Consider the following 16,335-nt stretch of genomic DNA (forward strand, 5'->3'; position numbering starts at 1 on the left):
CTCCCTTCCTGATACCTGAAATGAAATCAGGGCATAGTAAATTGTCATGCACAAATTCAATGAGAGAAAATATGATTTGCAACATCCTTCCTTATAAGGACAGAGTGAAGAAACAGTTATTACATCAACGTGGACATTTGTGTACTCCTAAGATGACCAGAAATGAGTCTTGATCCTATCTCCAAAGCGAGGACTTGAAGAGAGATGGGGTTGCCACCCAATCTTTGTGGACCACCCATTGTGTTGTGGACCTAGGACCTACAGTATATTTCCTTAATCTTTACCATTCCTTCAGAGAGAGTTTATTTTTGCACTGACTCGTTTCTTAAGTTCGTTTCTGAAAACCAGCATGAGATTTCAACCTCATACTTAGGGCGTGTTTGCAGGGTGGTGGATGCTGGGCCTTGTCTCCCTGTGCAGATCGAGGCCAGCAGCCCTCTCGGGGTGCAGTTTATGTCAGGAATTCTGCCACGGTACCACCCCAGGCCTATGGCCGCCACTCGAGGGCCGCTGCCAGCGGCGAGAAGGGGCGGGATGCCTGGCCAAGGGCAAGGAGGATGGCGGTGGCGCCGATCGAGTCCAAACGGACTCGATCGGCGCCACCGCCGTCCTCCTTGCCCCCTGCTCCCTCAACAGGCCCCACCGCGAAGGGAGGGGTGGTGGGCGGGCCTTGGCGGCGCCTCGGCGCAGGCCTCCCGCTAACCGTGAGGGCGAGGCCCGCGGCGGGGTGGGCCCCGGGCCCGATGGCCGAGCGGGTTCCGGCTCAGCGTGAGGGCGTCACTTCCCCGGGGCGGGGGCAGCAACCGGTAGGTGCTGGGGCGGGCGGGGAGCGACACCCGTGGGCGATCCACGCGAAACTGGCGTGACGGTGATTTCCCCCCCTCCTCACCCAACGGTCGCCGCCGGGCTGAGGAGATCGAGGCGGGTGCGGGGCTGGGGCTGGCCGGGGCTTCCGAAAGGAGCCGGGCTCTCGGAGGACCTCGGCATGGGTCGGTCTTTCAAGCTTTGGGCGGTGCTGAGGTGGTTCGGAGCAGGCCCGGGGAGATTGGTGGTTGTGCGTGATCCTGCTGCTGCTTTGGGGCAGCCCTCCGTGAGGTTTCAGCTCCCGGTGTTGTGCCTTGACGGCTTTCTCCCCGTCCCCCCAGTCTGGAATTGAGGTTCAAAAAGCTCATCCTGTAGTAGTCTTAAAAAACCCTGGAGCCGTGAAAGTAAAATATACAGCAATTTCAGTAAGCATAAGGGTTGGTTTGGTTGGCTTGTTCCTGGATTTTTAGGGTACTGTGTGCTCTTAGAGGCTGTCTCAGTGCTTTTTATTTATCTACTTTCTTATAAAAATAATATTTTCGTTTATTATGTCTGATAATAAAATGAGAGTTTTACAAGTGCTTCGAAAGAAGTAAAAATGCTTTTCTTTCCCTTTAGGGTATCTGCAAACAGAAGTAAACCAATACCTCTGGTAGTTTTTAGTTCCAAACAAGATGAAGATCACTTCTTTGCTGCTGAGGTTCCCTCACTGTTATTTCTCTAGAACAACTTACTTCACAAACTTGCGCTTCACTTCCAGAGCACATTTCCTCTGCATTGAATCTCTTGCGCCAGTGCACCACTATCACACAAAACAGTTATGTTCATCGAATGGTTTGAGGAGACGGCTGTGTCAACAAGTGGCGCTTGACCAGCAAATAGAGGGACTTTCTGGCAGAGAACAAAGACTGGTAGACAGACTTTACGGTGGACTAATCCAGGGTCATAGAGCCTGTTTAGCTGAAGCCATTACGCTTGTAGAATCAACTCAGAGTAGGAAGAAGAAAATAGCCCAAGTGCTCCTTCAGAAGGTATTATCCTACCACAGGGAACAAGAAAAGTTAAATCAAGGAAAACCACTTGCCTTTAGAGTGGGTTAGTCCTTTTATGTCTGTCCAGTAGTTACTTTGACAGAATTACAGTCCTCACCTTTCATTATCGGTATTGTTCTTTAAACATCATGGTCCATAGTCTGGGATCATCAGTTTCTTGTGGTTTGTAACCAATCTAGATCACTTCTGTTATCCAGTAGAATTATGGCTTAAGCTCTAGAAATTATTGTCCCTTCTTAGAGTGGTGTTATTTGGGGTTATTTTATAACTGTTATAAGCTAAAATGTTAGGTAGTTTGCAGATTGATACAGCTTTTATCTACACATCATACCTAGCTGTCATGTCACCCAATGTTATGTTGGTATAGGTAGATTGAGGGGTGGTGAAGCAAACACTGCTGTGTTGGGTGAACCAAAGTAGTCTATTTCAAGTCAATTACCACTGCTTAGTTGGGTGTATCAGTTGTGGTATAGTTTTCATTTGCCTTTGTTTTGATATTGTGTTAAAGTGTAAATTGTTATCAACTTAGATGTCCATGGTGTTCATGTGATTTATTATTTATTTGATTAACAAAATGTTTTTTCCTTCCTAATATGATTATTTAGGGTTGTCTGGTCCTCCTGGTGCCGGGAAATCGACTTTCATAGAATGCTTTGGGAAGATGCTGACAGAAAGAAAATACAAAGTGTCTGTGTTGGCTGTGGACCCTTCCTCTAGTACAAGTGGTGGTGAGTATGCATTAAAGTTTGAGTCAGGTTTTTGATGCCTTGTCAACTGTAGGAGTATCTCCTTAGGCCAAATAGAGGAAAATTTGGGGCCTATAAAAATAAAATATTAAAAATGATTGTTGTATCAAATTTTGGTTTTTTTCCCCTATGTGGTATGAAATCAGGAAACATGTATCAGTATCCTTATTTTCCTCTTTTCCAGTGTTTGAATGTTGTCTTACAACATTTTTATCTGAAGCTTTAGATGGCTGCGGTTTTCTCTCTCTAGTTTTATTTATTTCCCTGTGAATGAAGGGGTAGAAGGACATTCATTTCTGCTTAAATTTCAACAGTGGTAATGCTGATCACTGGGCAGGAAGCATATACTCATTTAAAACTACTTAGAGGATGCTGCAGTCTGAACCTGTAGATCAGGTTGCATTTTAGAACATTCAGTAGTTCTTCTCAATAGGAGATTTTGGATTTCTGTTGACTATACCAGTTTCAAGGTCTCCTGATCCAGTGTCATCGACTACTTGTCTGACTTGTTGCATGATTTTTTTTTTTTTTTTTTTCCTAAAATTGAAACTCTTCAAAATTATGTGGCTGTAATCTGTCACTCTCAGATTAAAAATTGTAGGAAAATTCTAGGCTGACTATGCTTGATTAATGGTATCTCTGACATAAGTAATAGTACCTTGGTTTTGATCTTTTTCTAATGAGCAGCTGCCAGGGACCATCCTTCCTTTTTCCAGCTTCTATCCTGTTAGAGAACATGCTGCAATGTGTAACTATTTAAAAAGAAAAAAAACTTCAGCGTTGCAATGACCTGATGCTAAACCAGACTATATTCTTGAATGCATACATTCAAAATGCAGCAATACAATAGCAAAATATGATAGCAAGACGGCACCAGTTAAGAGCTGACCATCTCTCATCTTTTGGCATGTGCATCCTGCACGTAGATCTCACTCAATGTGATTTAAAGTTTGTATGAATAGGAGGAAGGAAGGGGTCCATGTCAGCTTTCTTAAAAACGGAAAATCCACCATCAAGACATACCAGAATCATAAGGCAGACATTTGTCCATTTGGACAGAAACAGCAAAGGTTTAATTGTGTGGCCTGCTGTGTATAGCCCTCAAAAAGCCATTTGGGAATTACAGAATTCATTCTGACTTAGTACAAGTTAGAATCATAGAATCATAGAATGGTTAGGGTTGGAAGGGACCTTCAAAGGTCATCTAGTCCAACCCCCCTGCAAGGAGCAGGGACATCCCCAACTAGATCAGGTTGCTCAGAGCCTCATCCAGCCTGGCCTTGAATGTTTCCAGGGATGGGGCCTCCACCACCTTTCTGGGCAACCGGTTCCAGTGTTCTACAACTCGCATTGTAAAAAATTTTTTCCTAATTTCTTCATATTCAGTAGCAATAAGGCCTGCTTATCAGGCCTTTCTAGCTTCTGATAGGTGGAATAACTAGGCAGTAACTTCCTAGTCCTCAGCAAAATCTTGAGCAACTGTTACTGGGATGTTTTACTTGACTGAATTCATCCAAGAGATCTTGTCTTTTCTCACTCATTTATTGCGAGCAGGAGGAGAGTGGGAAGTTTGGCTGTTTTGCATTTTTGAAATAATTTAATATAAAATGTTTAAGGTTCTCTGTTGGGTGATAAAACACGGATGACTGAGTTGTCAAGAGACATGAATGCATACATTAGACCATCTCCAACCAGAGGAACACTGGGAGGGGTAACAAGGACTACAAATGAGGCCATTCTGCTGTGTGAAGGAGGAGGCTACAATGTTGTTCTTGTGGAAACAGTAGGTATGTGCTTAGGGTTGTCTTTTAATTGTCCTTTTGTTATATCGAAATAAGGTGTGTTACTAATTGCATACTTTCATCCTTGATTTTGATCATGCTTTCCTATGTGGTCACTGATTGAAAATGAATGCCCCTTCTGTCAATTTTCTAGTCCTGTACATTTTGTAACAACACTGTTTTGTAGAAACTACTGTGTTTTCTGTTACCTTTGTTTGTTAGTGGGATTTGTTCATGGTGCAAACTGGAATCTGTCATAATTACTGTCATTAATGAAAGTTTGCAATCAATGGTGAACTCTGGATTTAATTTTTCAGGTGTGGGACAGTCAGAATTTGCTGTGGCTGATATGGTTGATATGTTTATATTACTGCTACCACCTGCGGGTGGAGATGAATTACAGGTATTTTTCAGTTTCTCTTACTAGGTATTATCTAGGGCTAGAAAGAGAAACTTAAATCTAGATGCAGTATCTGTGCAGAAAGTCCATATCTGTAGTGCTTTGTACATTACACTGCTACTATTGAAGTCTCTTCAGTGTCTTATCAATTTATTGCTCAGTTAGGATCTGCTATTCCCCATTGATTTTGGAAGTATAAGGATGTAGAATTTTTATGCTTTCTGACTTACTTTAGCCTATTTACTAGTTATGTATGATTTTGGGGAGTGGCTTTGTATTATAGGAAAACAGAAATCAGTCTAAATAGGCTTTCAAACTTAGTCATGTTTTGGTTAAACTTAAGTCTATACACATGAAATAGGTTGTCATGTAAACTCTGATATCCGTATTTAGTGTTCTTGTGTCAAAGCAGAGTTATAACTAGTAATGACAGAGGCCATTGGTACTACTCTTGCATGTCTAGCACGTGCATACACAAAAAAAGTCAGTAAGAGTCACCAGAAACAAAGTATTTTGACCTGCTTTTTGTGATAAATCAGCGTGTCACAGTCCTTCTGAGTATTCCTAATTTCTCTCCATGTTTCTTTTAGGGTATCAAACGGGGTATAATTGAGATGGCAGACCTAGTTGCTATTAATAAAGCTGATGGTGATTTAGTTGTTCCTGCACGGAGAATACAAGCTGAATATGTTAGTGCTATGAAGCTGCTTCGCAAACGTTCAAAGGTTTGGAGACCAAAGGTTTGTGTACTTCACTATGGCTTGTGGGGAGGTTTGGATGTGGCTTTGTTTTGTTTCATTTTTGTTGCTGTGTTTGGGTTTTCTGGGGTGTTTTTTTAGTTTAGTTTTTTTTTTAGTTTTTTTTTTTTCCCCCCAGAAAAAGTGCTGAATGAGTTAGGATTGTTATTGTCTCATCTAGCCATACTGGTCTCCCTGGGCTCTTTAAACAATAGAATTGAGATTTTTATAAGTTTTACACTGTGCTAGAGAGGTGATTGCTGCTGTTTCTGTTTCACCTCTGATCTGAAGGTATACCACATGAAACACTGTGCAAAGCCAGTCCTACTCTCTGTGGTTTCTGTCCTGAGCTACGGTCTCAGCACTAGCAGACCTATTACTAACGTCAGTAGTGGTACAAACTTGTCTTGCTTTTTGGAAACTGTGCTTATCTTAAAATGCCCCAAAAGTTATTTTTCCCTCTTTTATTACTGAAGCCTATGATTATCTTTGTTCTTTAACTTGTTCATGCGTTTCCTTTATTGCCTTATTATTATTATTATTTTTTTTATTTCTGACATAATAAAAGTTCTTGGGCAAGAACCTCATCTACTTGTGTACGCAATGTCTAGATGATTGGAATTCTTATTCTGTGCGCCTGTTAGTTTTAATGCAGTATTCAGTCTATTAAAAAGTTATGGTACTTTATTAAGGAAAAGATTCAGTACTAATTTTAATATGCGCATATAAAATAAGCACACACACACTCTCATATATAAAGAGAATGTGCTCTACCTTGCTATTAAAATTGAGCCATTTAATTAAGTTTATATCAACTAGGCTGCTTGAAGCTTAGCCATCATGTTTTAATTTTTGTTTCTTGATGTGATGAGAGGTCACCTCTGATAAACGTGACCCAAAGAACTGTTTTGAGACAATTGAATTAAGCAGTTTATCAGAAACCTGTCTCTCTTTCAGTGATGGCAGTGTCTGACAAGTGGAAGAAAGGAAATACTGATGTGTAGGGGCTGTATCCTAGCCATTAGACTGGGGAAAGGGAGAGAGACTTTTAAAAAAAAATAAACAAAAAAACCCCCCAAATCTCCAAAACCTGTTCCATTTAAAAGATCGTGTTGGATGTCTGAAATATTTTTGGCAAAATTAATTCCTAGTCTGGAAAGCAAATGCAAAAAATAGTCAAAATACCTCCTTTCTGGAATATTTTAAGTGCAAAAGGGTAGCTACCAGAGTATATCTACCATAATAGGTAATTAACTCTGCATTTAAGTAAAATGGCAACACTGTACCTTTTAGCTAAAGGACTAATTAAAAATTATTCTTACTCATTATACAAGTTGACAAGGCCTGTTTATCCCAAATACTATGGATCTCAGGGCCCACTTATAGTTGGTGGAATGTCAATGTTTAGATCTGGTTTTCTGCAAAAAGAAAAAAAAAGCGAGCAACACAAAACCATTGAGAGCTTCATGAAGTGAGTGCATTGAAGTAAGCTTGCCTTATGCATTTGTTAATTTTTGTGCAAGCTACCTGGTGAAGTAATTGAACCCTCAAGCCCTGTAGTTACTTGGCTTTAAAAATTCTTCTGAATCCAACAGGTAATGCGCATCTCTGCCAAAACTGGAGAAGGTATCTCAGATATGTGGGATAAAATGTCAGAATTTCGTGACCTCATGCTCACAAGCGGTGAGTTGATTGCCAAACGACGGAAACAGCAGAAAGTGTGGATGTGGAATCTCATCCAAGAAAATATGTTGGAACATTTCCGGAGTCACTTGGCAGTCAAGGATAAGATTCCACTTCTAGAAGAAAAAGTTCTTAGTGGTGTCTTGTCTCCTGGGCTGGCAGCTGACCTACTACTGAAAGCCTTCAAGGATGGGCTCTAAGTGTTATATTCTACTCTGTTCTTGTTAAGTGCTTTATGTAAACATGAACATTAAATACAGTTTTTCTATGTGTGGATTCGAATGTTTTACAACATCAGACATTAATGGAATACCTATCCAGTACTCTGCAAAAAAATACTATAGAATTCTGTATATGCGAAGATCGTGACAAATCCAAACACTCACTCAGAGATTACTACAGACTATATTGGAAAAAAGTGCATTTCTAAGTCTTGTATTTGTACATGCCATAGATCTGTGGATCAAAAATTTATGCTCGTGTCAAAATGTGACTGGTTTTGGGAGGGTGGGACAGAAAGGTTTGTGATGGTGCAGTTTTATTCCAATTATGGGACCATCTTAGCACAGTTGACGCTGCAGCTTTTCATTCTAATATAGCATCAGCTGTTGCCAGTGTGGGTTGCTTTTTCTTTCCTCACCTTGAGTGACAGCAAGAACATTGGACCCCCCTGGCAGCACCTGACTGCAGCCTTAGTTTTAAATAAATTGTATCCATATAAATAGAGTATAGCGGTGTTAGGTCCCTGTTTGGAAGCTATAGTTAGTTATACACTGTGCACCAGGAGAAGGGAATTCTAACCATCTCAGTTTCTAAATAGATGTTTTAATACAAAAGCAAAATTTAGTTAGACTTTTTTTAAATGCAGACATCAGATAGAACGAATGTCACCCATGATGTTTTAATAGCAAATATCTTCATACTGGAATAATTGATCTCTAGTAGTAATGGTTTGACGTTTTCTAATCTAAGTTTTGTGGATTCAAACAAAATGCACAGTTGTGTTTGTTTTGTTTTTTTTTTTTCTTGTAGAAGACATGACTGCTTACAACAAAAAGTATTTTTTTTTTTTTAATTTTACTTGAGAACAAATCTGGAGGAAGTGTTTTCCTAAGCCATGATCTAGAAAGTAAAGCTCATCTGTTACCTACTAAATATGAACAATAAAGTGGAAAAATGCTGATTTTTTTTTTTTTGAGACCTGACAAAACCAGTAAAACGTGAGATTTCATGAATCTATTGTTGCCTACATGAATTAACTTAAAAAAAAAATTGTAAGTTGTGATTTTTATAGTTTTGATTTTCTGGACAAATACAAAAACGGTACAGTTTCTATAATTTTTATTTTAGCTCAGTTTCACCTGTTTGGCTTCCTAAGAAGTATGTGTTCTACACAGTGTTTGAGTTCTGTTAACCTGAGTCTGAATTTTTGAGAGACTTACCGGGTAGCAATGAATTGGTTTACTTAGATCCTCTTTCTTTTTTCCCTTTTAAAAAATATTTTTTCCCCCAACAGAGTAATTTTTTTTCTTCTCTCTTCCTTCCCCTCATCCCACTTATACTGTATTCCCAACAAGGTTTACTTTTTCCTGCTAGACCTCTGTGCTTCAGAATTTTGATTACTGCATAGGTATAATTTGGCAACTATCAGAAAAGACAAATGATTGTTGAAAATGCTGAGGATCTTGTTTCCTTTAGTTTCTCAATGTGGAACATATTAAACAATGCAGAAGAAACCTCTGTCCTCAATGCAAGCATTTCAGTTATTTTTTCCATTGTATGATGGTGTCTGTATAATTTTCCATATATTTTTATTCTAAAAATACTACATATGACCAGAAAGGAAAAAGCAAACTGCAAGACATAGTAAAAATACTTTGTAATTAAAAGCAATGATGCCCATGTATATTTGCAGTGAAATACTAGCAAAGAGCATTGTGGTTTTTGTGAGACATACATATGAGGCATTTCTTTGTTAAGAAGTTTTGCACTGCTGTAGTATTACTGGTTTCCACCACATAAACTGTGAGAACTTCAGTGCTCTGATTCCCCTATTCCTGTTTCTTAAACTTTCCAGTGCATTAAACTTTGGGATTGCTGCAATCAGTTACGTAGAAGTAGCTGAAGGAATGTAGAGGGGGGCAGAAGCACAGTGGCTTTATAACCATTCTGAGTAGTTGTGAAAATAATGTAGATCTTACAGTTTCTTTTCTGTTTAAAGAGTCTCTATTGAACGTGACAGAAAGTGCCCCACACCAAAAGCAAAGCCTTACATCCTTTCAGCTTTAAATATTAACTGTATTTTTGTGGTGCCTAGTAGAAGAAATGAGTGTCAGATGGAAAATGAATTAATGAGAGCAGCAGCATTTTAACTGGGGAGTTCTCAACTTTTTGATAGTCCATTTGTTTCAGGTGACAGTTTTTGAGGTGATCTAATTTGTGCTTATCTGTTAGATCAAACCCTTATTATTGTCATTACTTCCCTCAGGGACTGCTGTTTTCCTTGTCTGTTGTATGTGAGCTGTCAAGCAAGTAAAATAGAAATTAATAGAAAATAGAAGTAAAATGGCTGCTCAAGTAGAATATGTTTTACCGCTTCTTCGGTGTTTGTTTTCTGGATGCAGATCTGTTGATCTGCTCGAGCCATGGGCCATCATTTTCTTGTTTTGTTGCTTCTTTTAAAGTCTCATTAATTTACTAATGAACTCTTAGCAGAAGACAGTACAACGGCTTAAGCAAGTTCTGCTTTTCATTCAACTGCATTTTCCTCTTAAAGTAGAGCGTTGAATTAAAGTTAGATTTGCTTTCTTTATGCGTTCATTTGTACCTCATGCTTCAGTAGACAGAGACATACTGTCATACTGAAAAGGGTCTTTGGAAATGGCACGATAGATAAGTGCCCCTACTTTGTTTTCCAGTGGTTCTCCTACCAAACTGAAAAACTGTATTATGCAAACTATGAATTTAATCTCACATGTGAGAATCATTTGTTTTATAGCTTGTAATATTTTGTTGTGACATGTTTTAGAGTGAACTACTGTTCAATTAATTGTGCAGTTTTCTTTATATCCTCGTGGACTGGGGAAATGCATTGTCTTCAGAAGGACTGCATAGCTTTAGCTGGTAGGCTACAATTTAGTAAACAATTGAGTATTTCCCAAGATAGGGAAGAGCATTTCCAACTCATCATTTCTAGCTCTGTGGGATTAAGTGGGGTAAAATGCAATAAAACATTCAAATAAACAGGCTTCTGAAAAAAGATGGTAAACAAATTTGTTGAGGAGGAGGCTGACATAATATTAGTTTCTACAGTTGTTAAGTTGCTCTCATGTTAACATTTAAAACCACAGCTACTGCAGAACAGTATGAGAAAATAATAGCAAGATTAAGTTTATAGCTAGAGGTATGGTAAACTGTTACACAAATTGATGTAAGAGGTAAGGAACAAACTCTTCAGATACACAAACTCATGTCCTACGAAGTCTTGCAGTTGTGTGCAAGTGTGAAACTTTTCCCCGGGTCCCTGTGTCATAGATGTTGCTGGTGTTTCGCAGCTGGAGAAACAAGGGTGGTGAGATCAAGTGGTTTACCCAGGACTCTGAAACAGGTCAGTAGAGTATAAGGGTTACAGTTCAGTAGTCTTTACTCTGAGCCCTGTGTATATTTACGGCCATGTTACTTAAGGTTGAAAAAATGCTCTTAGCAAGTTCGTGCTCTTACTGTGACTTATTCCTTTCATATTAAATCTCTCTGTTTTCAGTGACAGGACCCAGTGACCCCTTCTTGACTACTGTTCTGTTGTAATGTCCTGCTTTAAGTAATAGAAAACTTTTCCTTGATATCTAATCTGCCCTTTCGTAAATGCATTACTTCCTGTTATACATGCTTGTTCAGTCTTTCTGATCTCCTCACAGATATTGTTTCTTTACTTGTGAAATCTGCAGTGTGTTGGCTGTCAGTTTGTGGGTCCTGAAATTTTTGGGGATGGGGATTGAGCAAAGCTAAAGAATACAAATTTTTTTTTAGCCTTATGGAATTGCCTTTCTAAAGTTTTCTTTCTTAATGTGGCAAGATTCTATTATTGACTTGGTTTTTACTGTTGTAAACATACTTATTTCCTCTTTACTTTTCCTAACTCAGAGTGCTCTATTGCTCCCCCCTTAGATACACAATCAAGTAGTAACATCATCCATGAGTTAAAGTGAGAAACATTTTTACAGAGCTTTGTGCTTCTCTAACTATTTCTGCTGCACTATTCTGAAACATACAGCATTTGAAGAATCATTGAAGAGAAGTTGATAAAACATGTATTTAAAGAAAAATCAGAGTGTTCCCCTACAATTTACGATTTGGATAATCAACAGTGCACAGGCTGACTGGCAACAGGGTTCCTCTTCCAAAAACTAGTTCAGATACTCCATGGTCATATTCCTTACAGTTTATTAAAAATAACTTGCCCACCTCATGTTAGAACATTAACAAAATTTGTGGCTTGAGAATGAAAATTTCAAAACTAAAAACTCATAAGCGATTACAGTACATATTTACAATGGAAGTATGATAGACATACTCTGTTCCCTGCTGCATACCAAGGTATGGTTCAGCTGGTGAACAAACAAGGAAAAGAGGAGCTGACATTCATGGTGTAGTCTATGGAGAAGGTACATTCTGGAGCAGCAAGAAGAATGTCTGTTTTTCTTTTTTTTTCTCCCATGAGAGCATAAGAATTATCTTAGTTCACTGGCAAGCTGCAGAAGCTGATGTGATCCACAATGTCTGCTGTGTGAGGTTTACAAAAAAATGCTAAATTCCCTTTTCTGTCTTCTGGATTTGTATGTTGCGTGGAACTAGTCTAATGCAGACACTTGTCCTTTGGAACTAGGTGGTTTTGTTTGTAATTGCACTTTAAGTGGGGAAAAGCTAGAAGTCCTTGTATTTTGAGTAAATGATTGTTCACTTGTAATGAGGAAGTCAAAAGCCTCGCTTCTCAGAATGCATTATGAGATTCCTGTATTTTTCCTTAAAAACTGTATGTTAGTTACTATATCTTCATTTTCTCTTATGTTTAGATGTCTTTTTCTGGTAGAGTGTCGTAAAAAAGATTTAGGTTAGTTACACACCTTTTAAACATCCTGAAATGTAAGTTAATCAGAGATTAACAATGTTTTTGCCTTGTTTCTTCTATTGAAAGTGGCTGTTATAACCTAAAGATTATAACCTGTTACAACCCAAAGACTGTTATGACTTTGGATGACTGAGCTGACCTGCTCTCTGGCTGACTGCAGTGGCTGGGGATGTGTAATGTTACGTATAATGAGAAACTCATTGACTGTGTAGCTCGTAGCATTACAAAGTCACGCTGTTAAAGGTTTCTGTCAGCCCTGAATCTATGACACAAAGATCCTGTTTGTAGTTTTCTAATTGCAAGCAGCGGAAGACAAGAGTAATGTTAGTTTTTATGACTTGTTGCTTAGCAGCGTTGATCAACAAAAGTACAACCTTTTCTTTTCCTGTAACCTTGGTGAACCCAGGCTTGGACAGAGCTCACCAGCAGAAGACAAGTATTTCTGAAGTCGTGCAAAACTGTTGTTCAGTGTCTGTTAGCAGCATCTGAGGGAAACTGTCTCCTCTTGACCCCTTTGTTACCTTTGCCCTTTAGTCTTCTTTCTCTCTCTCATCAAGTCTTAGAAGAAAACAGGCGCCATCCTAGGAAAGTGTGGAGGATGGGAAATCTAGAGACAAGCTAACTGTGCTAAGATATATCCTGCTGCTTACGGGGAAAAGGAGCTGAGCTGGTTCCCAGGCTGTCTCCTTTCATGGCAGGAGAAATAGACTTCAGCCATCACAGTAAAGATTATTCTTATTTAGAGAAGCTTTCCCAGTATTTTGGAGTAGGCAAAATGATCCATAGAAGAAAGGGATACTAGGGTACTAAGAATTTCCTGGTTTATATCTTTCAGGAGGGATTTCGCAAACAGCTAGAAGGGATATTGAATGTGTTTGAAAATTATTAGGGATCTGCACTGAATGTAGACATAAAGACAAGTTTGGTTTTGTTTATTTTTTTAATCTGATCAAATCTGGCAAAGCCTATAAAATAGGTGCAAAAAGTTGCTTCTTTTACCTTACTTCTAAACTGTAAGCTGTTCGTCTAACTGCACAAAGGATCTTTAGTGACATCACAAATTGCAACAATGTGCTTTATGATGTCAGAGCTTAGACTGTTACCCAGGTGCTTTTTAAATTCTAGATCTAAGTAAGAAACAGCTAAATATTTGTATACTTTTTGTGCCAAAAATGTTATGGTCCTGAGACATCCAGCTTGTGGATGTTATGTGGAAAATAATGCTTTGTCAGTCTGCTGGTTTTCTCCTTTCCCCCCCTCTCACCTCCACTACTGACTTCTCCCCTCTATATGCACTTCAGGGGTGGTTGATAGCTGTTAACAGCAGTACAGGTCAACATATTAAGGTCAGCATGTGTTTCACAAGCCTCTTGTGCTCTGGTGTCCCTTCTCTTCTGAAGTTCAGAGAGAAACTCTGCTGTTCAGTTGTCCCAGTCTCATAAAATTAATGGAAAGGACTAATATTGCTGTAGTCGCACAACTGAGATACTCATTCCCAAAAAGGCAGCCCACACAGGAAACCAGTTTTTGTTATATGTGTCATGTCGAAAGCATAGCAAATGTATGGTATCTGGCAGAGGTAGGTCAAGTAAAATAAACAGCAAACTGCATTGCAAATACTGTGGTTATTTTATTTTCTTTTTTTTTTTTTAATTGCACAAGTCTTAACAAAGTGATCTATCTGGAAATCCTGACTGCTGTCTGAGATTAAAGAGGAATGACTTTCCATTCCCTTACTTGCTGAACAGAGCAAATTTTTTTCACCAAAACAGGATTTTTTTTTTTTTTTTTTTTTTTTTTTTTAGCTGTGAATGTGGTTTGTCTGCCTGCAGTGAACAACTGCTGCTAATATGTGATATCTGCAGGAGTCAAAACAAATAGCTGAAGTCACGTTCCTAACTTCTGATTTACAGGAGAAGGAGGGAATGTAGGTCAGAATCAGTAAGTTTTAAAAAACAGATTCAGTAAAAGCAAAAAATGTTTTTGTTGTTTATAAGCAATGTGTTGCAGAATACCTGACTGATTCTTTCTGTGTGCAGTGGCAACAGAACCTCAGTAGATTTGAAAATTAATGTTTCAAACTTTAGATAATTAAAATATTATTATCTTTCACTTTTCCTTTTAGATATCCATTAGAATGTGGCATTCTCTTATAAGTGAAAAAGTGTCTTTACTGTGAGACTCTTTAGTACTATTGTTTCCCCATCTGCAACAACCAGGTAGACTGTGCCCACTGTACAGCACTAGCACAACTGAAAGCCACTGGATGTTTTATTTCTGTACCAAGATTAATCAGTTATTCTCAATTATGATGTGTTGAATAGGGAAGTCCCACTTTCATGTCTTACAGGATGCACGTGGCTTTCAGTTTAACTTGTAGGCACAGCTCCACACAGCCCTTCCCACCACACACAATTCCTTGCTGTACACTTGCTCAAATTAGAAATGTTGCTGTTTCTCCATACTCTGATATCGGGAAAGGACAAGATTTGAGCATGTGCCTAATTGTGATTGAATAGTGGTCCTAGAATATAGACAGCCTGAGTTTTGTCCCATTGGGTGAGTCAGTTTTCCATTTTTGGTGTAGTAAATTTTGTATGCAATGAGACAGGAAATTTCAGAGGGAAACGAGAATAATTACAATAATCTTGTTTGGTCCACTGCCAACTCTTTCATCTTAGAAAACATTGCTCTGGAAGCATGCACAGATCCGATAAATGAATCTAGTCCTGATAGCTCTCATCTAACATTCTGAACGTGTATCCCTTAGTGAGTACCTAAAGTGCAAGGACATTTCTTTGGGACAGTTTGAATGGTTTTGATTTCATAATTTTTTTTTTTTCTTTATTGGCTCTTGCTTGAGATTAAGGCTGGATTAAGTGGATCTTCAGGTTAGTGCAGCATTTCCTCATATAGATGGCATCACAAAATCACTCCAAAAGAAAAAGACTTTTACAAACAAGAACTTGCATAACTTATGAAGAAAAATAACTTTGTATTGAAAAGCTGAAATAGAGATTTAAATATTTCATGAGCTGGATAGAATTAAGGCTACTCTTGCTTTTTCGTTTCTGAGTCTAAAAGCCTTAACGTTTTCTCTCCTCCTGCGTTTGATCTAGAGTGTTTGTAGTAAACCACCTCGTCTGCATACCAAGAAATTGGAACGGAGGGGAAACAAATTGCTGCAAATGACAAAGGTAAATCTTTTTATTCTGAAAATAATTCCTCAGCCAACATGGCAGTAACTTCATTTTCTAGGTGATTCTTGATGAAACAATGACAGTGATTCACATAGAAAACAATTGCTTAGAAGGTTTTCTTCCGACGACACTGCTGGAAAGGCAGCGCCCGGGAACCTGAAGGCTTGCAGGTAGCAGCTGCAGTCCATACCCGGTTGTAGTACCGGTAGAGAGCCCTTAGATGGTGCTGTATAGCAGCGCTCAGCCCTTCGGTTCTCCCGTCAGCATCCCAGGTCCATCCTCCTCCACCCGGTCAAACTGCAGTAGGGATACGTTTGTCCCAGCTGAGGGTATGCTTTAATAAACTGGTAAAAGGCTTCCTTGGCAGCTGCCTGATGTCTTCACCCACTGATCCTGGGCTACTGAGGAAATTTAAACTTTTGTCGTGAAGTTGTTGGGTAAAAGAAAATGAATTCCAAAATTTCACAGGAATAAGTTGTAGAAGCAAAAGGGACCATCAGAGCCGGTGTGTTCACATCAGGGTGTTCCACACAAGTCAAAGCTTTCTGCCCTGGAGAGGAAGCGCTCCGCTTTGTTTCCTAACGGTTGTACCCAAGCACTTGCTAAGTAATGCATATTCCTGTCCTTTGTTTTCTGTATATCTATGGATCCATAGCCCAGGTCTAAAATTTTGCCATATTCCAATCTGGAGAAGATGGATAAGCTGTCTCTGGACACTGTTAATTAAGATCAGTAAAAACAATCTGTCAGTAGAGACATATTAAATAATAAATTCAAGCATGGATTTAATACCTGCTATAATTTAAT

At 39.0% G+C, this 16,335-nt stretch overlaps 1 protein-coding gene across 2 annotated transcripts; it reads left to right on the top strand.

Moving 5' to 3' along the window:
• The first annotated feature begins 669 nt into the window (after nt 1-669).
• Nucleotides 670-9,786, top strand: MMAA (metabolism of cobalamin associated A). Of its 2 annotated transcripts, none has more exons than XM_086747710.1 (7): nt 670-806; nt 1,423-1,899; nt 2,462-2,584; nt 4,219-4,389; nt 4,701-4,786; nt 5,374-5,523; nt 7,116-7,471. In XM_086747710.1, the coding sequence occupies exons 2-7, from the start codon at nt 1,479-1,481 to the stop codon at nt 7,401-7,403; spliced, it is 1,239 nt and encodes a 412-aa protein (XP_086603836.1). In that variant the 5' UTR covers nt 670-806; nt 1,423-1,478; the 3' UTR covers nt 7,404-7,471. The 2 variants fall into 2 exon arrangements, with proteins under 2 accessions (XP_086603836.1, XP_086603837.1); XM_086747711.1 differs by lacking the exon at nt 670-806 and adding an exon at nt 9,425-9,786 and having other exon boundaries at nt 1,268-1,899; nt 7,116-7,203.
• The last annotated feature ends 6,549 nt before the right edge of the window (nt 9,787-16,335 follow it).

This window comes from Chlamydotis macqueenii, chromosome 4, assembly GCF_036417535.1.
Source record: "Chlamydotis macqueenii isolate bChlMac1 chromosome 4, bChlMac1.mat, whole genome shotgun sequence".
Classification (NCBI taxonomy): Eukaryota; Metazoa; Chordata; class Aves; order Otidiformes; family Otididae; genus Chlamydotis; species Chlamydotis macqueenii.

Coding starts and splice junctions, on each gene's coding strand:
- MMAA (XM_086747710.1), top strand. CDS start 1,479: ATGAAGATCACTTCTTTGCTGCTGAGGTTCCCTCACTGTTATTTCTCT. Junction 1,900..2,461: donor ACCACTTGCCTTTAGAGTGG/GTTAGTCCTTTT, acceptor ATGATTATTTAG/GGTTGTCTGGTCCTCCTGGT. Junction 4,787..5,373: donor CGGGTGGAGATGAATTACAG/GTATTTTTCAGT, acceptor TGTTTCTTTTAG/GGTATCAAACGGGGTATAAT.